Here is a 25,662-nt window from a genome sequence, read left to right as displayed (position 1 = left end):
TGAATATCTTGGGCACATTATCAGCAAAGATGGAGTGGCCACTGACCCACAAAAGTTGAGTATCATTGCACAATGGCCCTCACCTCAAACAATTACCCAGCTAAGAGCTTTCTTGGGCCTGACTGGTTATTACAGAAGGTTTGTCAAAGGCTATGGCACAATCTATAGACCACTATATGATGCTTTAAAAAAAGATGCTTTTGTTTGGTCTAATCCACAGGAACAAGCATTCCAGAAGCTAAAGCAAGCAATGCCGACACCCCCAGTTTTAGCATTACGAGACTTCAGCTCCCCATTTGTTTTGGAGGCAGATGCTAGTGGCCAGGGCATTGGAGCTGTTTTAATGCAGCAAGGCAGACCAATAGCTTTTTTCGGCAAAACCTTAGGCCCAAAAGCAGCAGCATTGTCCACTTATGATAAAGAAGCAATAGCCATACTGGAAGCCTTGAAGAAATGGAAACATTACCTAGCCAGTTCTTCTGTGGTCATTAAAACCGACCAACAAAGTCTCAAGTACATTCATGAATAGAGACTGGTTGATGGTATCCAACATAAACTCTTGATCAAGCTCCTGGGCTTCAACTATGTGTTTGAGTACAAAAAGGGTACAGAGAACAAGGTAGCAGATGCTCTGTCCAGAGCTAGCCATGCTGAATCTCTTGCAATATCTTGTGTGGTGCTAGTGTGGATTGAACAAGTCAACAATTCTTATAGTGCAGACCTCAAATGCCAAGAATTACTCACTAAACTCAGCATTGACCAGACAGTTGTCCAGCCATTTACATTGCAAAATGGCATTCTTAGGTACAAGGGTAGAATATTAATAGGCTACAGGACAGCTTAAACTACAGTTGCTAGAAAATTTTCATAAATCAGCTTGGGGGAACATTCAGGAGAGAGGGCTACATATCAGAGGCTGAAGTCAGTCTTTTATTGGCCTCAGATGCACAAACAAGTTAAGGAATATGTGAGAACCTGTCCTGTATGCTAGAAAAACAAATCTTAGCACAATCCATATCTTGGATTGCTTGAACAACTCCCTGTTCAAGATATGGCCTGGACTCATATGTCCATGAACTTTGTGGAAGGCGTGCCCAAGTCCAACAACAAAGATGTGATTCTAGTCATTGTTGACAGATTTACGAAATATGCTCACTTTCTCACATTGAGTCATCCATTCACTGTCCAAGATGTCATTAATATTTTCCTGGAAAACATATTCAAGCTACATGGCATACCTACTGTTATAGAGTCTGATAGAGACATGATATTCACGAGCAATTTATGACAAGCCTTATTCAAATCACTGGGATTTAATCTGCATTTTAGTATTGCTTATCATCCAGAAACAGATGGCAAACAGAGAGAGTTAATCAATGTTTGGAGAATTATCTGAGATGCATGTGTTTTACTACACCAAGAAAATGGTACTACTGGCTTTCCCTTGCTGAATGGTGGTACAATACATCCTATCACACATCTCTAAATGTGACACCTTTCTAAGCTTTGTATGGGTTTCCTCCACCTCAAATAGCTGAAGTCATCCTGCCAGACTGTCCTGAAGATGGTGCAAGAAATATCCTACAGACCAGACAACTATCTAATCAGTTGATCAAAGATAACTTATTGAAGGCACAAGCTTGTATTAAGCATCAAGCTGATAAACATAGAATTGAGCGTCAGCTAGAAGTGGGTGACATGGTTTACCTCAAAATCCAACCTTATAAACACTCCTCACTTAGCATTCACAGCTCTCTCAAGCTTAACTCCAAATATTATGGGCCTTTCAGAGTTCTTGAGAAAATAGGTAAGGTTGCTTATAAGATCCTCTTGCCTGATACTTGTCACCTACATCCAGTGTTTCACGTCAGTCAACTGAAGAAGGATATTGGACCAGAGGTGGTGCCAACACCAGATCTACCTTGGTGGATGAGCATGGCAACATCAAAGTTGCTCCGCAGGAAATTCTCGAACGCAGGCTTATCCCACGCAACAACGAACCTGTAGTACAGTGGCTCATTCAGTGGACAAATCTGCCATCCTCGGAGGCCACATGGGAAGACGCCAACTTCATCAGGAGAATTTTTCCATCTTTCCATCCTTGAGGACAAGGATGCTGGGGGGGGGGGGGGGGGGGGGGCTTTATTAGGCACTGCAATCATCATTCAGTTCGTCAGTATCTTCAGTCGAGCGTGCAAGTGGAAGTCAACACTCAATCATACCGCTTCATCTACTTAACGCTCACCGCAAGATCTCCATCCAACGGTCTGCGACAACGGGTGACGAGCTACAGCCATTAAGACACTTCTTTTGTGTTCTAAATGAACTGTAATAAGCAGCTAAGCATGTGTTTACTTAGACCATTAATGTAATTACCCGCCCACTGTTAAAAGGCGGAGGAAGGAGGGTAGTTGGATCTTATCGTACGTGGAAGAAGAACTCGTTTCTAGGCTAGGGTTGTAGCTATAGGCGCCGCCACACTGACAGCCAGGAGATCTGACCTCCTCTTGTATAGGTATTGAATCTTCAGATTGCAGTAGCTCCTAGCTTAATTTTGCTTGTTGGTTCTTCTGTTCCATTGATCTATCGTAGTATAGTTGATAGGATTAGTTCGTTCCTCACAAATACTGGTGCAGCAGGAAGGAGAACCATGAGGAACAGCTTGCATTGATCATTGATGACTTGAATCTTGGCGAGCTCTTGAACCCCAGCAAAACCTAGCGCATGCAGGAAGGCCATGCCGGGTACATGCTCATAGCGTCTGAAGTTTTGGTTCGTCATCGACTTGCTATCAACTGGTCTAGTATGAGATGTTGAGTGGCTGTCCTGTGGTATTACTGAGGTGCTGGAGGATTTTCGTAGTCCTAGTGGTATCAGCTAGAGAAGAGCGATGGTACACTGGTTACTGTGATCAACTGTTTACATGTACTACTGTAGATGTAGATTGAACATTGTCTAAAATCTTCCCTAGAAGTACTTCTTCGCTGTCGCTGCTAAGTTTCAATTTAGGTTGGTATTAAATGGCTATTTCTAGCTCTAATTTCCTCACTATCTAACTATTTTTTGACACCTTTTTTTATCTTTCCTGTATACTATTTACCATATTCGTCATAAAATTAGTAGAATAGGCATATTAGGAGTAAAAAGGAAAATTGGTATCAGTTGGTGAATAGGATTTGTAGTCTGATAATTCAATAGAAATCTGCATCTTAAAAAAAGTATGATATCTGTCTTTACTTTTTTTCTACGATTTGTGTATTAGATTTAATTCTTGTGAGATGATACATGACTTCATAACCTATTTACTGTGGTAATTTTGCGTGTCCTATGTATTTTCATATCCGAAATGGCTCCAAATCTACAAAAACAGTTGTAAAGTTCTGAAATATGTTTTGCAGTACAATGCATAATGTTTAACAATGGCCCTATAAAATTTGAAAGGAGAGAAAAAAATCTTTTCACCATTAAATGAGATTAAAGAAATAAGCCTAATCGCTGAGTAAAGTCCATATAAATGGATTTTTCGCTGAGTAAAGTCAATATAAATGGATTTTTCCTAAACTTGTTATCTGTGTGGGCTGGCAAAAAGAGGCCCACTTACAAAGGAGCACCCACAAATGGGTATTCAGTTAAGGCCCACGAGGGGGGGTGTCTTCCTCGCGAGAGTTCTTCCAGCTACAGTGTAGATAGGCGACTTCCAGGCGATTCGTGGATCTCCTCCACCGAGGCACGCGCGAAACGAGCTCTTCCATGCCGTGCGGCCCCGTTGGGGGAGCTCTGCGGTGGGGCGTGCCTCCCCGCGGAGTAAGCCCAGCGGCGGTGCGTGGCTCCTGGTGGAGGAAGCTCGGCTCGAGCGTCTTCTGCATGGGGTCGGCGGCGGCTGGGCGGGGTCCATTTGGGCCTTGGGCGGTGGTGCCTCGCGGTGCTTGAGGGCGAGCTCTGCGGCGTCGTCTCTAGTGAGAGGATTGTTTATACCTATGTTTGTGGATTTAGCTGTTATATGCATTTATCTACGCTTAGTGCGTAGATCTACTGTTACCAAAGGGTTGGTTTACCTCTCGGTGAGCCATGTGCCGGGAGTCTTTTGTCTCCTCTGGATTTTTTCTGGTGTTGTCAATATTGGCGGTGGTTGGGGTCTGTTGCCGGTCGTTGTCTGCGTGGAGCATGATGATGGCGTCATATGCGGAGGATTCATCACCGGCGATGATTTCTTCGATACTTTCTTATGCGTTGGTGGTCGAATTTTCTGTGCGCTTCTTTGCGCTGTCCATGCCCATGCAACTAGTGTCAGCGGTGGCCTCATACCTGCTGATATGGGAGCTGGAGTCCAGAGGATTATTTTGTCCCTCCAAGGTACTTCTAATGACTGCGAGGTTGGCAGAAACTGCCTTGTGAGGTTTGTGTCCCCCTTTGCGGGTTTGCTGCTCGTCGACTGGGGTTGGACGGTGGGGCGACCGGTGTCCGATCCTGGTGACGACAAAGAGATGGCTTGCCATTTGTTAGGGCGTTCAACGGATCAAAGGCAAGAGCCACTGATGGGCCTTTCAAAATTTACGGACTCTTCGTCGATTCGGGATGCGACTGCTAGCTCCATTTTGGGTTATCTTCTCTATTGCGGGAGATGGAGAAGAACCGGATTGCGGCAACATTGGTGGGCGATGCTGAAGTTTGCTGGGTGCTCCTTTCAAGAGCTTATATGTAAATTATCTTGCACTTTGGGGTGCCCTTTCAGGGCCTGGATGTAAAATGTTATCAATAAAGTCCAACCCTTTTTCTCAAAAAAAAAAAAAGTTAAGGCCCCCGAAGAAATTTGGTCTGTCCACCCGTATCATCTCCGGAGATCTTCTTCTTCTCCCCCAATGCCGCCGCCGCCGTCTTCCCCTCCCCCGCGACTCCTCGCCGGCGGCGACCACCTCCCGCCCCCGACCTCCGCCTCCTCGCCGGAGCACCCCTTCCTCTCCGCGCACCTCCTCCTCCCCTCCCCGTCTCCCTCCCCCGCCGACCTCTCCTCGCCGCACCTCCCCCACGCCCTCGCCTTCGCCTTCCTCACCCAATCCTCCCCGCTCCCGCGGCATCTCCTCGTCGCGCTCCACGCCGCAGGCGGCCGCTTCCCCGCCTTCTACCAGGCCTTCGCCTCCGCCCTCCTCTCCCTCCCCTTCCCCCTCCTCCTCCCACACCCGCGCGCCCGCCTCCTCCTCGCCGCCTCCGAGCTCGCCCGCGCGGCGGCGCCGGGGTTCGGGACCCTCCTCGCATCCCTCCTCCGCCGCGTGCCGTTCCCCGGCGACGCCCGCCTGCTCGAGCTTTTTACCGAGCACGCCTCCTTCCTCGCCGACGAAGAGCCGCTGCTCCTCGCCTCCACCGTCTTCGCCTTCCTCCGCCTCCTCGCCAGGAACCGTCTCGCTCCGGCCCCGGGCAGCGCTGAGTGCAAGGACTGCGAAGAGTGCAAGAGCGCCAAGAGCCTCGAAGAATGCAGGGGAAAGCTGGTGTCTTTCTGCGTCTCCATGCTGCGGGATCACTTCCAGGTGTGTGCACTGATAGGAAGGGACCTTGTAAGGTCGCTCCACGAGCTGGCCCTCGTGCCGGAGTTCCAGCTGCTGTGGAGAGACTTGATGCCGGACCGTGTCGGTGATGTCTGCCGGATGAGCACACCCGGTTGGTGCACGGCCTTGGCCATCACTGCCGAGATGGAGACACAGCTCCTGTTCTTGATGAACAGTGTGAAGTGGGGGGATCAGAAGAGGTACCAGCTGTGGTTTGCGAGGAAGCACCTGATGGTGCCTGGAGGGGAGGAGAGGATCCCTGAAATTGTGCGGTTCATATGCTGCGGGTACCACCCAACGAATGAGGTCATGAATTCTGGTGTTATTGCCCGCTGGGCGGTCATAGGCTGGCTGCTAACGGGTTGCAGCAAAGGCTACGTGATGGCGAATGCGAAGCTGGCGCTGTTCTATGACTGGTTGTTTTTTGAGGAGGGGAGGGGTAGTGTCATGAATATCGAGCCTGCAATGCTCCTGATGGTGAACTTGGTGCCTCAGTATACTGATATTACGAACATGCTGCTTGAGTTCTTGTTTCTTCTTATCGATAACTATGATGTGAAGAGGAAGGATGCGATTGCTTGCTGTGTGAGGAGTGCATTCGGGGCACTGGTGAAGAAACGGGTGATCCTATCGTTGGAGCCATTGACTTGTGAGAAGCTATCACCATTGCTGAGGCAGAAGCTTGTGGCTTTCTTAAGTAGTTGCAATCCTGGGGCAGCTGAAGATTCTTGCGGGAAACCAACTGCTGGAGTTTCTAAAGAAACAGAGTTGAAGAAGAGTGCTTGCTCAAGCTAGACATATTAATCAATGGTTCTGTATGTCACAGTCATGTCTCTCAGGAACGAGCTCGGCACCAATTCAGCAGGGCTAGGCATCTGAAGAGGAATCACAATGCTCTCACAAATGAGAAGAAAGATGTGAAGAAATCATTGGGAGCAGGAAGAAAAGGGATGTGGAGTATGCAGTCATCCATCAACGGTTGGCACTATATCTAGCATGTTGGTTCCTGATTTACATCTACAGAGACGCATCAAACTAAGGATCTACAGAGACGCATCAACTACAGAAATGCTATGGCCCAGAAGCTGATATATGGAGTGTTGGGGTGATTCTGTACATTTTGCTTCCTGGCGTGCCCCCATTTTGGGCAGGTGAACCATTTCTAGCTCATTACAACGACCATCAAATTCAAAGTATTAGTTGTCTCCATCTCTGAATTTTTCTCACGCTTCCTAGCTCTGCTCATATATGCTTCTCCTCTCAGAAACCGAAGAGGGAACCCGCAGCGAGATTCTACAAGGCAAAATTGACTTTGAATCTGATCTCTGGCCTAGCATCTCTGACAGCGCCAAGGATCTGATCCGTAATATGCTTCCTCAGGATCCTAAGAAAAGATTTAGTACTCATGAGGTTCTTTGTAAGTCCACCCTTCCCTCGCTCCCCTCACCTTTCACAGCTAGTGTGGTGTTCCACATTGAATATGATTTTTTTTATTTGCTCATAACGACCTTGTATATGTTAGGTCACCCATGGATGATTGATGATGCCGTTGCACCTGATAAGCCTAGTGACTCTGCCGTTTTGTCAAGGCTGAAGCATTTTTCAGCAATGAACATGTTCACGAAGATGGTATTGAAGGTGTGGAGGTTTACTGACTCCTGTTGATACAATGTCTGATTCTGCACTTTCAATTTTTTTACGGTGTGTTTTAATTTCAGAAATGGGGGAAACATATGTTTTTTAAAATTAAGGGAAAAGTTCGATTTACACCCTCGAATTATTATAAAAGTCTGATTTTCAACCTTCAACTACAAAACCGGACAACATAGGCCATCTAATTGTCAAAACCGGGCAAATTTGACCCTTGGGGTGGTTTTGAAGGAGGTTTGTAATGTTAAAAACAATCAAAACTAGTTTATTTTATATCAGAAAAATATGAAACTAGTATCAAAATTTTTCTAAAAATGTAACCTATCTATTATCGCTCCATTTGAATCTTATTTATTCAAAAATAATAGGCACAACTATAAGCAACCAAATTTATGAATATAAAAAAAATTGGACATGAATAAGTGACAAGTATTGTGTCAATAGATAGGTTACGTTTTTAGAAAAAATTTTGATACCCATTTCGTAATTTTTTAACTTAAAATAAATTACTTATGATTTTTTAGTTCAAAATGAAATAATTTTAATTCTCACAAAATAGAAAACCATCTAAGGGGTTAAATTTGCCTAATTTGAACAGTTGGATGGCCTCTATTATCGGGTTTCATAGTTGATGGTTGAAAATTGGACTTTTATGATAGTTCGAGGGTGTAAACTTGATTTTTCCCTTTCAGAAACGGGGAAAACACAGGAAATATCTTCCAATTAGATATATAACTTCCACTATTCCATACATGATCCTATAGATGTAACGTGAGGTAACCTGACATGTTCTTGTTTTTCCTTAATGTGTGGTACTAACGTACAGCCTAAGCTTTATCATGATTTGTAGCGAATTAACAGATATTTCTCTAAGCAACTCAACAGGACTCTGTTCGACACATAACGTGCATCATGCCATGGTTGTCTCAAACATTTGACACAATTGTAAGCGTCTTTTCAATTTGCAGGTTATTGCTGAAAGCATGTCTGAAGAAGAGATTGGAGGCCTCAAGAAGCTGTTCGAGATGTTTGATACAGAGTTACAGACAATAGTGAAACTATTACATTTGATGAGCTAAAAGATGGCTTGAAAAGGTTAGGCTCTGCATTGTCAGATAAAGAAATGCAGACGTTAATGGATGCGGTGAGGGTGCTTCTTTACTAGTTAAATCATAACTTCTCGATCTGGGAAATGTAAATGATACTGATCTTTTGTCTTGTACTCTTATCATACCTTTTCCCAGGCTGATATTGACAGCAATGGAACCATCGACTGCTCTGAATTCGTTGCAGCTACGTTGCACATGAATAAACTGGAGAGGGAGGAAAACTTGCTTTCAGCATTCTCATTTTTCGACAAAGATGGAAGTGGCTTCATAACCACTGACGAGCTGTCACAAGCATGCCGTGAACTTGGTGTCGATGTTGTTCACCTTGACGATACGATTAAAGATATCGATCAAAACAATGTTAGTCGTTTTATACTATTCAGTAGACTTCTTGGTTTAGAGCTGTTTCGTCAGTTACTTAATTCTCCTGCTTGGGGAGACTAATCAATTCCTATATGGTTTTCACTTCAGGATGGGAGAATCAGCTACAATGAGTTTGCCGCGATGGTGAGGAAGGATATTAATGCTGGAAAACCATGAGGAACAAAGCCTGCATTTGAATCTTGCCAACTCTTTAACCCTAGCAAAACCTAGCACTGCTTGGTTGTGTGCGGTTGCAGATGTTGAAAATAATTTCCACTTTCGAAATAAAAAAGAAAATCTGGCGCTTGTTGGAATGCCGTGAGAAACACCGGATCGGTTGCTCTAGCCTAAGAGGGGGAGGGGGTGAATTAGGTAATTTAAAATCTAGACTTATGGCTCCAACTAAATTGCACAATATTAAACTAAAACATGCTATCTATATGTGCAACTAAAGTTGTTCTAGTGTGAAACCTATATCCCAAAAGAGTTTAGCAACTCATTGTCTTTCCTATCAAGAAACTACTCTACGAAAATAAAGGCACACAAAGATTGCTAGTATGAAATGCGGAAACTAAAGAGCGGGATAGGAGGAAGCAAACTCTTGACGCGGGTGTTTATTTCGTGATTCGGTTAGCCACAAAGGCACACATACATCTACGTTGTTGAAGCACTCACTAAGAGTATTGCTTCTCGGAAATCAAGTCTCTTCCTTAGACTCAACCACGGTCACCTTGATCCCGATATCCACTAAGGAGCTTCTCCACAAAGGATGGGGGTCTCCACGTCCCCCGCACAAGATTGTCGTCGCCGCTCCACACCAAGTCGGAGGGTCGATGACGTGCCGGCGAGCCACCAATGCTCCAAGGAGCCGGCGCACCGAAATCTTCTTTTGGTTCAACAAAGAACCACAACACAAAGGCACAAAGCCGTGCTTGTTCACTCACTAAAGAGCTAACCAAGCACTAACACTCTCTTGTATGTGCTAATGACTAAATATATGATCAATAAGCACTTGGATGGTTTGGAGATGTTTTTGGGTGTGTTTGAGGCTTGTAGCAACTCCAGCAATCTTCAAATAACCGGGGGATCACATATATATAGGCCTCCAAGTCCATAGAGCCGTTAAGAGCCGTTGGCCACTTTTCTGCGAGGGCACCGGATAGACCGGTGGTAGGGCACCGATGTATCCGGTCACTCACAGCTCTTCGCTATCCGTTGGCCTTCTGACAGCTGACGTGGCTATCACCGGTTAGACCGGTCCCATGCACCGGTGCTTCATCGGTTCATGCGGTCCTGAAGAAATCTTCATCTTCTGTCTTGAAATTACACCGATGCTTCGCGCTTGTGCACCACCGGTTCAACCGGTGCTGAAAAGACTTCTCTTTGGCCCTTGACATGCTCTCTGGTACATAGCATGGTGCTTGCACCGGTGCTTCAACTTGATATCACCGGTGCATCCGGTGCCACATGACTTGTTGGCACCAGCTCTGCAAAATGCTCCGGTGCTAGGGCACCGGTGCGTCCGATGACAACCGGTTAGACCGGTGTAGCATCACCGGTGTATCCAGTGCAACTGAACTCTGTAGAACTCGTCTATTTTTTCATTTCTTTGAGTCCCATTAATCACATTAATTACGTTGTTATTCAATCACCAAAATCACAAAATAATGGTCTAATAGTGCCATCTTCCTTACACTATGCATGTTGGTCGCCTAGTACATTTCATGGGGTAAGTTCTGGATGCGTTGTCGATCGGCTCGATCGGCTGGATGTACCTGTTTACAGTTTTTCCTGTGATACGGAGATTAATCAGTAAAATAAATTATTATTAGTTGATGAACTGGATATGTAGTTTTATAGTTCATTTTTCATGTTCATCTAAAAAGTTATTGTAAAAGAAAAAAGTTTTTTTTGATGTATGTGGAAGAATAAAGTTACTAGGCTTATATATGTGTGGGCTGTAATAAAAGCCCGTTCAAGAATTAGCGTCTGTAGTGTGCCGTTATAGGCTTTCATAAAGGCCCACAAAGAAATTAGGTCCATCCATGTACACGAGACATCGAGACCTATCCAAAAACTTTCGCCTGCAAAATCGAGAAAATCGGAATTTTGCCGAAGTGGGATTCGCTGGAATGCCATCAAAGTTGTGGGCTTCACTAGAATGTCTTTACGAACCTTGTGCTGTCTTTACGAACCTTGTGCACCTTGTGCTGTCTTTACGAACCTTGTGCTTCATCACGCTATAATGCCATTTCACGTTATTTGACCATTTCACAAAATCTGCAGCTCATTTTTTGATTTGAATGGACACTTTTGCCCTCATCCGTCTGTTCACGGGAGCGCCGCCCTCCGCCAAGCTCCCGTTGTAGCAGCGCTGCCAGCTGCCGGAGCGCCGCCGCCCGCCGGAGTTCGCGATCCGCGCCCTTTCCGACGACGCCGCTGCCGCTCCAGGCCTCCGCGTTGGCGCGGACCCCAAGGAGCCGCTCACGCATCCCGCGACGCGCGCCTGGGAGCTCGGCGCCGTGAGGCCGCCTTGGGAGGCGGCGGCGGCGACCTGCAGGGCCAGGTCGGTAGGGGCCGCCATGACGAGCGGGCACCCGCACTCCACGAGAGCCTCGTCGGGCCGGCGTATGCAGAGGAGCGCGGAGGCCAGCGTGGCGGCGACCTGGGCACCGCGGGACGAGTTCGGCGGGTGGCGGCGGCGCTCCGGCAGCGGGGCCTCCGGCGGTGGGCTGTCTGCAGCGGGGGCTCCGGCGGTGGGCGGCCTGCAGCGAGCGCCGCTGCGCCACCGTTGGCCAGGCGCGTGCGCCCCTCCCCTGCACGGGAGTAACGGGAGTCAACGGTTGGAGAGGATTAGAGAGATGAGGCAAGGGTAAAAGTGTCCATTCAAATCAAAAAATGAGCTGCAGATTTTGTGAAATTATCAAATGAGCTGAAATGGTATTATAGCGTGAGGCACAAGATTCATAGACATTCCAGCGAGGCCCACAATTTGGATGGCATTCTAGCGAAACCCGCTTACAAAATTCCAATTTTCTCTGCAAATCCAAATCTTCTTCTTCCCCTATGCCGCCGCCGTCGCCGTCATCCCCGCCCCCGCGACTCCTCGCCGGCGGCGACCACCTCCAGCCCCCGACCTCCGCCTCCTCGCCGGAGCACCCCTTCCTCTCCGCGCACCTCCTCCTCCCCTCCCCGTCTCCCTCCCCCGCCGACCTCTCCTCGCCGCACCTCCCCCACGCCCTCGCCTTCGCCTTCCTCACCCAACCCTCCACGCTCCCGCGGCATCTCCTCGTCGCGCTCCACGCCGCCGGCGGCCGCTTCCCCGCCTTCTACCAGGCCTTCGCCTCCGCCCTCCTCTCCTTCCCCTTTCCCCTCCTCCTCCCACACGCGCGCGCCCGCCTCCTCCTCGCCGCCTCCGAGCTCGCCCGCGCGGCGGCGCCGGGGTTCGGGACCCTCCTCGCATCCCTCCTCCGCCGCGTGCCCTTCCCCGGCGACGCCCGCCTGCTCGAGCTTTTTACCGAGCACGCCTCCTTCCTCGCCGACGAAGAGCCGCTGCTCGTGCTCCTCGCCTCCGCCGCCTTCGCCTTCCTCCGCCTCCTGGCCAGGAACCGTCTCGCTCCGGCCCCGGGCAGCGCTGAGTGCAAGGACTGCAAAGAGTGCAAGAGCGCCAAGAGCCTCGAAGAATGCAGGGGAAAGCTGGTGTCTTTCTGCGTCTCCATGCTGCGGGATCACTTCCAGGTGTGTGCACTGATAGGAAGGGACCTTGTGAGGTCGCTCCACGAGCTGGCCCTCGTCCCGGAGTTCCAGCCGCTGTGGAGAGACTTGATGCCGGACCGTGTCGGTGATGTCTGCCGGATGAGCACACCCGGTTGGTGCACGGCCTTGGCCGTCACGGCTGAGATGGAGACACAGCTCCTGTTCATGATGAACAATGTGAAGTGGGGGGATTAGAAGAGGTATCAGCTGTGGTTTGCGAGGAAGCACCTGATGGTGCCTGGAGGGGAGGAGAGGATCCCTGACATTGTGCGGTTCATATGCTGCGGGTACCACCCAACGAATGAGGTCATGAATTCTGGTGTTATTGCCCGCTGGGTGGTCATAGGCTGGCTGCTGACGGGTTGCAGCAAAGGCTACGTGATGGCTAATGCGAAGCTGGCGCTCTTCTATGACTGGTTGTTTTTTGAGGAGGGGAGGGGTAGTATCATGAATATCGAGCCTGCAATGCTCCAGATGGTGAACTTGGTGCCTCAGTATGCTGATATTTCGAACATGCTGCTTGAGTTCTTGTTTCTTCTTATCGATAACTATGATGTGAGGAGGAAGGATGCAATTGCTTGCTGTGTGAGGAGTGCATTCGAGGCATTGGTGAAGAAACGGGTGATCCTATCGTTGGAGCCATTGACTTGTTGTGAGAAGCTATCACCATTGCTGAGGCAGAAGCTTGTGGCCTTTGTAAGTAGTTCCAATCCTGGGGGCAGCTGAAGATTCTTGCGGGAAACCAACTGCTGTAGTTTCTAAACAAACAGAGTTGAAGAAGAGTGCTTGCTGAAGCTAGACATATTAATCAATGGTTCTGTATGTCAGTCATGTGTCACAGGAACGAGCTCGGCACCAATTCTGCAGGGATAGGCATCTGAAGAGGAATCATGATGCTCTCGCAAATGAGAGGAAAGATGTGAAAAAAATCATTGGGGGCAGGAAGAAAAGGGATGTGGAGTATGCAGTTATTCATCAACGGCTGCCGCTATATCTAGCATGTTGGTTCCTGATTTACATCTACAGTGACGCATAAAACTAAGTTTCACACTATTGAAGCCAACCTTATCCACATTCAACTCATATTTCCACCATATTCGGTATGAATTGGCTGACTGCTTGATCTATGAACTGTTGAGTTTGCTCAAACCATGCCAAATATATAGTTTTCATGTGCCTGAATAGGTTATTTCACTGGTTGAATGGTTTCTGCAGGGATGACTGCAATTTTTTGCTTCTTGTTGCATGTTTCACATTAGTCCAGACACGAACAACTGGAGTACAGCAGAAACATTGTTCTTTGTGCTAAATTACCGACATCTGTAATTGACTAAAGAAGCTGTGATGACCTATTGTATACTACGGTGTAGCAGATGCTTCCAGCTATGTGTCCAGATCCAAGGTTTGCATGTGTAAGAAAAAGCACCATACACAGCATCTTGGTGATAGTGGAATTTTTGTTTTGTATTAGTATTATTCATTTTCTTTTTACAAAATGGTTCTATATGCAGCAGGTGTTTGTATCGAAAAAAGGTGTTTCTATAGATGTCTTTCTCTGAACTAAGGAAGCAGTTAATTCGATTTAATTTTATGTAATCTGAAATCCTTCAGACAGAATTATGTGCTTGTAAACATTCTGCTGCTGTTCAGCTTTTGTGATTCAATAGTAAAATCCCTTTCATTGTACTTGTTAGTTTGTTTCTTTCCCTTTCATTGAGATCAGTAGGTGCCATGAAGCCAATCTGATCTCTGCTAATAAAGTTTTTTTCCCAACTGGCAGAATTTTTTTTTCTTCCTTTTACTCTTCAGCATTTTGAAACTACTTATACTCTGCAAGATATGATATTTGTACCTTATGCCTTCTCCCAGCTGGTTTGTTAATTTTTGCGGTGTGGTGTTAGGTAATGTCAGAGCACTTTGCAAGTCCAAGAGAAAAAGGAAAAAGAAAAAGAAAATGCATTTTCCTTGGAAATCATCATAAATCAGGTGTCACCAGAAATGATCTTCAAGAATGATATGTTGCTATATGGTTGGAATCCTCCTGGTGGCATCTTTGGCAGGGAGTTCAAATTAGTGGCGGATGTCCCTGCTGCAGCCAGGCCCAAGAAGCAGCAACATTGTCTCAGGAAGAGAACTAGAAGGATGTGTGTCACAGAAGGGACCCTGCATGCAACAACGACTCACAACTGGAGTTTGTTATCACCAAGACACTGGCTGGAAAATCTGGTATTCCCTGGAATAAATGACAAGGGGACAATTCCAAGGATGCAGTATATCACTATCAGGGCATCTCCCCGTTGGAAGAGAGGAGAAAATATCTGCCAGAGCCAGGACAAAAGAGAGGTTGGCAAAAGAGGATTGCATGCAGCAACCAAAGCTCAGCCATTCATATCCGGAAGACTAGTCTCCACCTCACAACTCATATCCCTTGTGCATAACCTTATATGTCAGCTGCTGCACTACTTCTCAGCCCCGAAGGAAAGACTGTGTATCAAAGAGCGGGTAGTGCTTGATCTCCTTGTTTGCCTTCAGAACCAGAAGCAATGGCATCTGCTACTCTCCTCAAGTCATCTTTCCTTCCCAAGAAGGCCGAATGGGGTGCCACGCGCCAGGTTGCTGCTCCCAAGCCGGTGACTGTCTCCATGGTTGTCCGTGCTAGCGCCTATGCTGATGAGCTTGTCCAAACCGCGGTATGATTTCTGAACACCAGCATTATAATTCTGCACTTTTTTCCATTGGGATGATGAATGCTGTTTTTTTTTGTTATTAACTTGCAGAAGCTTGTTTGTATAAATGGAAAATGATGTAATGTCAAAATAGATATAAGCAGTGCCTTAGTAACCTTGCATACAGATCCAACTTGGATGAACAATCACCCTAAAATTCTGCTTCTATAATTCAGTTACTCTAAGTTTGATGATTCATTAGGAGAAGACAACCCATTTGGCTCTTTTGATCCCAATATTACTTGATTATGCTGACACACTAATCTAAACCTACATTTTCACATTGCATAGTTCATGTATCACTGGTTTAGGAAATTTGGCATCCTATTTTACATCTGTAGAAGAAGAAAAAAATAAAGAAACAAAGATTGCCTAAAAAGAACTTGGGAAACTCACAACACACAAGAGATGAATGTGTAAATTAGACATCTCTGCATCATGACACATGACACAGGTCAATACCAGTAGCTGTAATTACAGGCCAAGATGCAGTAAAAGCCACACAGAATTTTGATGACTCATCTATTTCAGTTGCATTTTAGATAATTTGAAAGGTCCTGCTTAAGGTCCACGATACATCTGAAAGATCCGTAATTTGTAAAACTTGCTGTCGTCTCAAACTTTTTAAAGCACTTTTCATCAGCTTAGAAATGTATTTTTTTTTCTATTGAGAAAGGGAACTTTAGATGACCATATCAATTACGGTTCAAAACATCACTAGTTTTATTCTTGCTGCAGAAAACCATCGCATCACCAGGAAGGGGTATCCTTGCCATGGATGAGTCGAACGCTACCTGCGGCAAGAGGCTTGCCTCCATTGGCCTTGAGAACACCGAGGCCAACCGCCAGGCTTACAGGACCCTCCTCATCAGTGCTCCAGGCCTGGGACAGTACATCTCTGGTGCTATCCTCTTCGAGGAGACCCTCTACCAGTCAACTGTTGATGGCAAGAAGATTGTAGACATTCTTGTTGAGCAGGGAATCGTGCCCGGTATCAAGGTCGACAAGGTATGTAGTCGGCTCAAACTGACACATGACATTTGCTGTGAATTCCACTCTATTTCAAGATGGAAGACAACTTCATCCCTCTAAATTTATGCTCAATCTCAGGGTCTTGTGCCACTTGCTGGCTCCAACGACGAGTCATGGTGCCAAGGTCTTGATGGCCTTGCTTCACGTGAAGCAGCCTACTACCAGGCTGGTGCCCGCTTCGCCAAATGGTGAGAAACGTACCCCTGCATTGGCAGTTACTTTCTGTTATGTGACATAGATCCCATGTATGACATGAAATTCTGTCACAGGCGCACTGTTGTCAGCATCCCCAACGGTCCATCTGAACTTGCCGTGAAGGAAGCTGCCTGGGGCCTTGCCCGCTACGCCGCCATTTCTCAGGTATCCTGCCATGCATTTTCAACAGCCAGAAACTCTCAACAATAGAAGACATTGGCTTCCTTTCAATATGCATGTATATAAACGTCTTATCTCTGGATCTGCTAGGAAAACGGCCTGGTGCCAATTGTGGAGCCTGAAATCCTTCTTGACGGTGAGCACGGCATCGAGAGGACCTTCGAGGTCGCACAGAAGGTGTGGGCTGAGACCTTCTACTACATGGCTGAGAACAATGTGATGTTCGAGGGCATCCTCCTCAAGCCCAGCATGGTCACCCCTGGTGCTGAGTGTGAGGACAGGGCCACCCCTGAGCAAGTCGCCGACTACACCCTCAAGCTCCTCCACAGAAGGATCCCTCCTGCCGTCCCTGGCATCATGGTCTGTAACATTTTTCTCTCTCGCTGTACATACTGTCCAAGAAATGGAGATCATGTTCTGACCTTCCTGTTGTGCAAAAAAAAATGCAGTTCCTGTCTGGTGGGCAGTCTGAGGTTGAGGCGACCAAGAACCTGAACGCCATGAACCAGGGCCCCAACCCGTGGCATGTGTCCTTCTCCTACGCCAGGGCTCTCCAGAACACCTGCCTCAAGACATGGGGCGGCCGGCCCGAGAACGTGAAGGCGGCGCAGGACGCCCTGCTCCTCCGCGCCAAGGCCAACTCCCTGGCGCAGCTCGGCAAGTACACCAGCGACGGCGAGGCTGCCGAGGCCAGCGAGGGCATGTTCGTCAAGAACTACGTCTACTAAGTAGACGACGATGCTCGCTGCTAGTACCTGCTACCTCGAGGGCACCGTAGGCAGTGTGCCATTACAGGTTCAGACAATGGAAAAAAATGTACACTGCAGTTTTACTATCCTAGCTAGGGTGTGCGGAATGGTTATTGTATTTTCGCATGCTTTTCTAGAGCGTTGTGACCTTGCCTGCCTCTGTATTTTACCGACAATCTCGAGTAGCCAAATCTTTGTGACCTGTGGATTTGGTTACTGCAAAGTTTTGCATATTATTATCTCACTACTAGCCATCACTGTACGACCTTCGTCTCCTACAATCCATCGCCGTCGCCTCACACCTTCTCCGATGGCGACCAGCCGGCGCTGCAAACCAAACCCGGCCGCCTTCTCCGAGCCTGAGCCGTCGCTGTCGCCTCACACCTTCTCCGATGGCGACCAGCCGGCGTTGCAAACCAAACCCGGCCGCCTTCTCCGAGCCTGAGCCGTCGCCGTCGCCTCCTCCGAGATGGCGATGCAAACCAAACCCCAAACCCTCGACGTCGTGGTTGCCCTTGCCCTCTACGTTGACGTCGCCTCCCCCGAGCTGTCGCCGTCCTAGTTTCCTTTCCTATCCTCGGCCGGCGATCTGCCGGCCTGCGCCACGCCCTTCCCCGCATTCTCCTCCACTCACGCGGATCGATTCTGGATGAGAAGATAGCGAGTGGTGTTGTTTCACTAGGGATGGTGCGAATGATAGCAACAGGTTCCTTGTACCTGAAGTTGCTGTTTGCTCTCCTGGAATAACTTAGCTCAGATGATATTACCAGAGGGCAGGAATAACTTAGCTCAGATGCTCTGCACTTTAATCGATTCTCAAAGATGCCCGTGGCGGACACATTGTCCAAAAGTTTCTACAGCTATTAGTTTTTCCCAATGAATGGATATTATGAAATTGCAAGATTACAATCCTTCTCTTTGTAGTACACCGGACTGAAGGTGAAGGTGAGAGAGAGCCCAATGCTCAAGCCTGAAGGCCACCCTTCTCCTATAGCTCCAGCTTTCATGATCTGGTCAGCTTCACTGCTCTTGATGCAGGAAACAATGTCATGTTGAAAATAATAAGTCATGTAGACAGTCCTAGCTAGTTTGAACTTGGTTTGTTCCCACCAAAACTGTTCTATGCTCTGCCCATTTTAATTGCACAGATGTCGGAAGTGATCTCAAGATGGTTGTAAAAAGCAAGATATATTTATCTTGATTTCGAAGGGCGGGCCTGGTGCAACAGTAGAGTCTACCGTCTGTAATCGGAAGGTCCAGGGTTCGAGCCCCAGCCTCTGCACATTTGTGTGGGTAAGGCTTGGGGCATAAAAACAACCCTTCCCCAGACCCCGCATAGTGCGGGAACCCTACGGCACTGGGTACGCCATTTATATTTATCTTGATTTCAACAAAAAACTTACTTTTATAAAAAAAATCAATTAATTAACTTGGTTAGTTTGGAATATGTATTCACATATTATTTCTTTTTCTACGTGGATGGTCATGTCTATGTAAACCATTAAACTAACATTACGGCTCTGTGGTGAAGTGTGTTTTAAACTTATGGCTCGTTTGGCAAAGTTACAAGTACACAAAAAAAAACTAAGCAGGATTGTGAAATTCTGAGGAAGGAAGAGCCAGCCGTCTTGGGCTGAATGTGGAAATGGGCTACATGTGGCAGTACTGCTGCTCAGCTCAGGTTTGGCCCAGGTGCATGCATATTCTTAATTTGCAGAAAACAGAGACGGCCGGTTGTCTACCCTAACTGCTGTAATTAGATATGCAAGTTCTAATAATTTTGGATCATAGGGTCGATCTAAAAATTTAATAAAATGAACTAGCATTTCACACAGCTAATTTAGGAGAATAAATGATTGGAATGATATGCCACCATAGCTACGAAACACAAACACCATCGATACCAACTTGCTTACTTGCATCCTTAACTATAACCAAAGAGATTATAAAATAACAATAGAAAATAATAGGTAACATATGGGGTTCTGGAACAAATTTGAGATATTTTCCAAAGCTAATTTCAGTCGATGTGCACAGGAAACTGTTATGCATAAAGTGTAAACAATTCCAAAACTTTTCCAAATTTCCAAATATATTCTAAACCAATTTTAAAAAGCTTGCAACTGTGATTTAAAAGTATAGAGAACAAAAAAATGTAATTTAAACTTCAAAAATATATAAAAAAATCCAATAAGTACCAAAAGTTCCACAAAACTTACAAATATAAAAAAAAAAAGATCTTACTATTGCTAATTAATTTTAAAAGGTCCTTGTTCTGTGTAGTTCTTTTCCAACCTTCGGGGTTTTCGGATGCTATAAATGATAATTAAGGAACATTCATGTAATATTATTGTCACTCATCTCCAAGATATGCAAAAAGAATATTGTAATTTATTATGTTTTTTTGAAGGAAAAAACCGTGGAGGAGATTCCCTCAGTATCAAAAACCTTTTAGATTAAAATAGGAACAAAAGTTAAGAGAGCTTACAACAAGTTTAGCTAAATGCATCTAACCAGTAGCAAAAGGCTGACCGAAGGTCTGCCTTGAATCTAATAGACTGGAGAAGACATTGACTCTTAAAATTACAGAACCATCTATTGATGCTTGGATTGCCTCTATTGAAGATTTTGTCATTGCGTATCTTCCAAATCTCCCATGTAGCAATCATGGAAGCTTCCATGAAGAATTCCAACCCATTGTTCTGCATTCCTTGAAGGAGTCGATCTTCCAAATTCAGGGTGAGGTCCCAGTTGATGTTGATTTTTGCCCAGCACTGATATGCAAAAGGATAGTTAAAGAACAAATGCTCAATGGTTTCATCTGCCCCAGTGGTACACATTACACATAGATCATCTCCATGTACTTCTATGTGTCATCTGCTCAGCATTGTTTTGGTATTCAGCCTATCAATGAGGATCAGCCAGGTGAATAATTTGACCCTTGCAGCTACTCCTACTCCTATGAGTGACTTGACAACCTTATATTTTCATTTGTCATAATGACTTAGAACTTTGAATGATGGATCTACAATGACTTAGAACTAATGACTTAGGATACAACTACAATGACTATGAACTTAGGATAATGCTTGTAGTTTCATTCTCATAATATACATGCTCGCAACTTAGGATAAAGCAATGATGACTTAGTTCGAATGTTTCTAACTTAAATCTTGTCTAACACATGTAATATCTTCACTTATGTGCAGAATCAATCGTCGGCATCCAATGATGGGCCAATCAATCCATACATGTCGCCTATGCCGCCGCCTCATACTCCTTTGTGGCCGCGTCCTAATTGGGTGCTTTTCCTTCAGCAATACTCGTAGCAGTATCCGTGGCCGCCGCCGCTAGCAGCGGCCCAGTGAGTTGTATGGACTTGATTTGCAGGGATATATATGCTACCTTTGCATTTGAACTTGTATAGACTATTATATGAACTTGTATGCACTACTTGTGGTTGTGGATAAACGATACTAGAATTTATTTGCATTTGTGTATTACTTGACTATATAAACTGCCTGTAATGCTTATTGTGATGTATGAAATGTGTGCGATGATTATTGTGATGTATGAAATGCGTACAATGATTATTGTGATATATATGAATTGCTTATAATGTTTGGGGTACCATATACGTGTAGGACAAAAAAACACAAAATATGGTACCTTTGCCGTGTGCAATGACCAAAGTACACGGCAAAGAAGCCATTTTAGGTGTACCGTGGTCAATTTTTTGCCGTGTGCATAGGCCATGACACGCGGCAAAGATTGAGTGTTTGTCGTGTGCCTAAGAGTAAGCACACGGCAAAGATTGAGTCTTTAATTTGCCGTGTGTCCACTCCAGGACACACGGCAAAGATTGAATCTTTGCCGAACTTTTTTTTGCCGTGTGCCCGATAAAAGACACACGGCAAAGGAGCCCTTTGTCGATGTTTGTATACCGTGAACACTTTGCCGTGTGTTACACATGGCAAAGCCGTTTTTCAGCTAGGCACACGGCAAACTAGGCGTCTCCCGTAGTGCTGCCCAGTACCCCACAAACAAAGTTTGCTTGAGAGGTCAGTCATCTAATGCGGAATAGTAGTACAAGGATGACAATCAAAGAAGCTGATTCCGTTACCTTTTGTATACAGATCGAATTCTTATACGAAAGAAGCTGATTGTGCTACTTTGCTGAACCTGGCATGAAATAAAAAGCAGTTGATTCCACCACTTTGCACCATATGGCACAAAATCTAATTAAACCTAGGTACCGCGCGCCAACGTAGGATATGCCTTTTGATCTGCACCATACATGGCTAACTGCCCAAAAATTAGCCAGCATGCATGATCCAGAAATTTGTACCGTACCCACCAAATGGTCATGAAAAATGGTGTTATTTCACCTAAATGCTTCTTTTTTTTTCTTCCTTTCATGTATGGATTGAGCTCTTTTCGCCCACGGGAAAAGGAAACTCTTCGCTCAGGGAAGTAAGGAATTCTGGCTCACGTATGCAAAGTCTGACGTGCGTGTCCCCCCATTTTAGGATTCTTGGCAAACGTATGCAAGGTCTAACGTGTGTTCTCCCATTATAGGATTCTAGTTATTAACTTATGCAAGGTCTAAAGGCATGATGTGCATCCTTGAGGTATATATACTACAACATCCTTGTGCAAAGTTTTTATCTAATGTTTGATTAATCCTAGCTTATTTAGCTATTTTCTACTCAGATCCGTAGCACAAGCTCCATTTTCTATTTTTTGGCTTTACAGAGATGCACTTAGGAGTGTAATAAACAAGCTAGATAACACCCTTAATATCGACACGTACGATTAAATATAAGTTTATGGACGTATATATATCATTGGATAAAGTATACCTCCCTGTTTCTCATATTATTTACCATGGTCGCGGTAGAATCCATCTCAGATGTTTGTTCGTGGAGTGAGTGCTCTCTTGTTCTAGAAGTTTTTAATGCTTCATATGCCCTTTTACACCAGTGCATGTAGTTTACTCCTACTATTTACGTAAAAATATTGTAGTTTCCAGTGTTCTGCGCACATGATTCTAGTGGATTATTACTACCTTTCACTACTACAGAATATGCCTTTGTTCCAGGTCATTTATCCCAGTTATCTTTGGGCCCGGGACAAAAGCCACCTTTTGTCCCGGGTCCAAAGGCTAGCCGGGCCAGCGGGGGGGACAGGGGCCTTTTGTCCCGGGTGGAGCCACCAACCCGGACAAAAGGCCCCCCTTTTGTCCGGGTTGGTGGCTCCACCCGTGACAAAAGGTCCAACCCCTTTTATCCTGGTTGGTAATACCAACCCGGACAAAAGGCCCCTCCACATGATAGTTCAAAAGGGAGTTATTCTTTACTGAGTCACATGTACTACTTAGTTGAGTTGGCAAGAAAGCCATGCGCTAGGCAATAGGTCTTGGGTTCCAATCCCGCAGGGCGCAAATATTTTTTAGCGCGAGGGACATTTTGTCCCGGTTCTACCACCCGGGACAAAAGCCTCCAGCGCTTTTGTCCCGGCGGTCTTGTCCCGGTTCCAAAACCGGGACAAATAGCCCTTTGGAACCGGGACAAATGGCCCGATCTGTAGTAGTGTTTGTTGTATTAAATTTTGATTTCCCTTATCTACGCGCTGTTCTGAACGTGGATAATGGGACAAGTACTAGCTAGGGATACGCTAAGCACAGTCTTCACTGTAAAGCTAGTTGCAGGCTATTTAATGCCACAACATGCACATCCAAACTCATACATACCTCACTACCTTTGAACCTTTTTTTTTTTTACGGGGGGTCACTACCTTTGCATCTATACACATATTGACACATATCATGGAAGATCCCAAATATCCTATTCCATTTCCAATTCAGAGGATGGCAATTCCAAGAGAGGGACATCTAGATGATGATTTTCTTTTTGTAGTAGCAAAAGATGAATCTTGAATTTGAAACCCAATCAGATCCCTAGGTTTCCTTCAAACCTAGACAGGATCGGTAAAGAAAGAGGCTACATCGCCCCAACGACGGTGGCTATCGGTCCTTACTACCATGGCATGGCGGCGTCCGAACTCAAATTGATGGAAGAAATCAAGCGCACGGCCGTGGACTACTTCTTTCAAGGGGTGGACAAGTCGCAGGAGGCAACCTACGGGGAGATCAAATCCATGGCTGGCCATGCCCGCTGCTGCTACAACGACACACATGCGCTTCGACACATCACTAATGATGAGTTTGCTGAGATAATGCTCGTTGATGGGTGCTTTTTGGTGCAGTTCATTGACACCCTGCTTGGTAGGAGCGGAGATGCTTCTTTCAGACGTCTCATCCATCCGCATACTATCGGCGTATTGAGGGACATGATGCTGTTGGAGAACCAGATCCCCTGGGCGGTGATGGAGGTCCTGATGCCCCTTAAGAGCTTGAAGGTGGATGATGTCATCCGTTTACTGGTGGACAACTGCCTTCATGGCACCACGTCAAACACTGAAACTGAAGATTTGGTCATTAGCATCGACAAGGATTACAAACCATCACATCTCCTTTGCCTCATCCGGTTCTTTGAAGCAGCTGGCAACATCTGCACAGGTGTTTCTTCAAACAGGTCATCGGCTGCCCGCCTCTCCGGTAAGGCAGTACCCATATATACCAGTGCAGCGGAGCTGGCAGAGCTAGGCATCGATCTGGAAGCCAGCCGGAGAAGGCAGTTCTCGGCCATGGCCATGGAGAAAGGCCCCTCCTTGTTCGCCAAGCTCTTCCTGGCGCCGCTGAACCTGGACGCCACCATCTACTGCTGGCTCGTCAACATGGCGGCGTTCGAGATGTGGACAGAGACGGCGTGGGAGGATTGCTCCGTGAACTCGTACCTCTCCGTGCTGTCGCTGCTGATGCACCGGGAGGAGGACGTGCGCGAGCTGCGCGTGAAGCGCATCGTGCACGGCACCTCCAGCGACCGGCAGGCCCTCGAGTTCTTCAAGGACCTGGCCCCAGGCGTGTCGGAAGGCAACGCCTACTGGCGACTCATCGGAAGCCTCGAGGAGTACAGGCAGAAGAGGTGGCTGTGGATCGCCATCTACAGGTTCGTCTACAAGAACTCGAAAACCATCGCTACGGTGCTGTCCACTGTCGGCGTGCTGGTGGGCATCTTCAAGGCTCTACTCTCTCTCAAGCAGCAACCAGCAGCTTATTAAACGGCTCATGCACGATTGCTCGTGAACTGTATCATTTCAATCTGAGTTTCCTAAATGGCATTGCTAACTAGCTGCGCCTACTCCGTATCAAGTGTATCAAAGTGTGTTCCCCATGTATATTTGCTTGCGCTTGCGCCTGTGCGAAGTTATATCAGCTGTAGATTAATTACTGTGTTAATACCTTACAGTATTCTAATCACATGAACTGTTTATATATGGTTTGAATATTTTGAACTGATTTTTATAGTAATGTACCGTTTGGTTCGCAAATGTGTGGCATTTATTATATCCTAAGTATATGGGAACATCGTTTATATTAAGTAGACAGAAACTCACAGACAGTAAATCCATCCATGAGTAGAATTCGATAATTGCAACAGTAATTATGTTTCTTAGCGGTAATCATGACAACTTTATGTTAGATAACCAGGATCACTAGAAAATAGATCGAGAGGGGAAACTCACTTTCAGTAGGACAAAACCTTCTCAGTAGCCTCAGTTACCTCCATGGCGCCGTCGTTGACGCACCGGAGTGGGTCGAGGTCGACGTGGTGTAGTGGCGGCGACGTGTAGTGGCGGTGAGCTTCCCGCCGCTTCCGGCACTCGCTCGGTAGAGTCACGGAGGTGGGCGAGAGGACACGGTACTGTCTTGGCGTGTCTCCCTCTATAGCCCCCACTTCCTATATACAGTGCCAGCGCGACAGGGGCCCACAACCCAGTTGGGTTGGGCTCCCCCGATCAGGGGACTGAGTCAAGGGCCCGACTTGGTCGTTGGAAATCAACACTAACATATTCCCCCCTTGTTCTTACCATTGTACTTTAAACTATTCAACTTAAACTTAACTCTTTACTTTCTTTTTATTTAATTTGCTCTTGGTTATCATCTCATTGCAGATCAGTACGTAGAGCGTACCTCGTTACGACAGTTATTAGTTACCATCAGATTAACAATAACAATGTACCTTTCTATATTGAAACAAGACCTTAACCTTCCTTTAGGCCCATGCTAAAGTAAAAAGCCACGTTACCTCTAAATTTATATTAGCAACAATATTTCATACTTCACTCCATAATTATGAGTCATGTCTAAACTTGTTATATTATCACATATAAGCATGTGTGCTGTATTTTATAAGTGGAGACAGTAAAAATAGAATATTAAAATTGTAGCAACGCAACC

General features: G+C 46.2%; 3 protein-coding genes and 2 pseudogenes across 3 annotated transcripts; all 5 read left to right on the top strand.

The window, feature by feature from the left end:
• The first annotated feature begins 4,797 nt into the window (after window positions 1-4,797).
• On the top strand, window positions 4,798-6,449 carry LOC120685765 (integrator complex subunit 3-like). The gene has a single exon (XM_039967850.1). It carries the CDS (start codon window positions 4,860-4,862, stop codon window positions 6,333-6,335), a length of 1,476 nt encoding a protein of 491 aa, XP_039823784.1. The 5' UTR covers window positions 4,798-4,859; the 3' UTR covers window positions 6,336-6,449.
• Window positions 6,450-6,549: 100 nt separating this feature from the next.
• Window positions 6,550-8,988, top strand: LOC120685768 (annotated as a pseudogene).
• A 3,020-nt stretch (window positions 8,989-12,008) lies between these two features.
• On the top strand, window positions 12,009-17,544 carry LOC120684405 (fructose-bisphosphate aldolase, chloroplastic). Its single transcript, XM_039966273.1, has 7 exons — window positions 12,009-13,518; window positions 13,634-15,108; window positions 15,883-16,152; window positions 16,255-16,364; window positions 16,446-16,536; window positions 16,642-16,911; window positions 17,001-17,544. Exons 2-7 carry the CDS (start codon window positions 14,962-14,964, stop codon window positions 17,277-17,279), a joined length of 1,167 nt encoding a protein of 388 aa, XP_039822207.1. The 5' UTR covers window positions 12,009-13,518; window positions 13,634-14,961; the 3' UTR covers window positions 17,280-17,544.
• On the top strand, window positions 12,346-13,978 carry LOC120684406 (annotated as a pseudogene).
• A 5,518-nt stretch (window positions 17,545-23,062) lies between the features above and the next one.
• Window positions 23,063-24,600, top strand: LOC120684519. Its single transcript, XM_039966365.1, has one exon. The coding sequence runs from the start codon at window positions 23,349-23,351 to the stop codon at window positions 24,480-24,482; it is 1,134 nt and encodes a 377-aa protein (XP_039822299.1). The 5' UTR covers window positions 23,063-23,348; the 3' UTR covers window positions 24,483-24,600.
• Window positions 24,601-25,662: the final 1,062 nt, after the last annotated feature.

This window comes from Panicum virgatum, chromosome 8N (assembly GCF_016808335.1).
Source record: "Panicum virgatum strain AP13 chromosome 8N, P.virgatum_v5, whole genome shotgun sequence".
NCBI classification, from domain to species: domain Eukaryota; kingdom Viridiplantae; phylum Streptophyta; class Magnoliopsida; order Poales; family Poaceae; genus Panicum; species Panicum virgatum.
The sequence above is the reverse complement of the archived record's forward strand: the minus strand, read 5'-3'. Positions and strand labels throughout refer to the sequence as shown.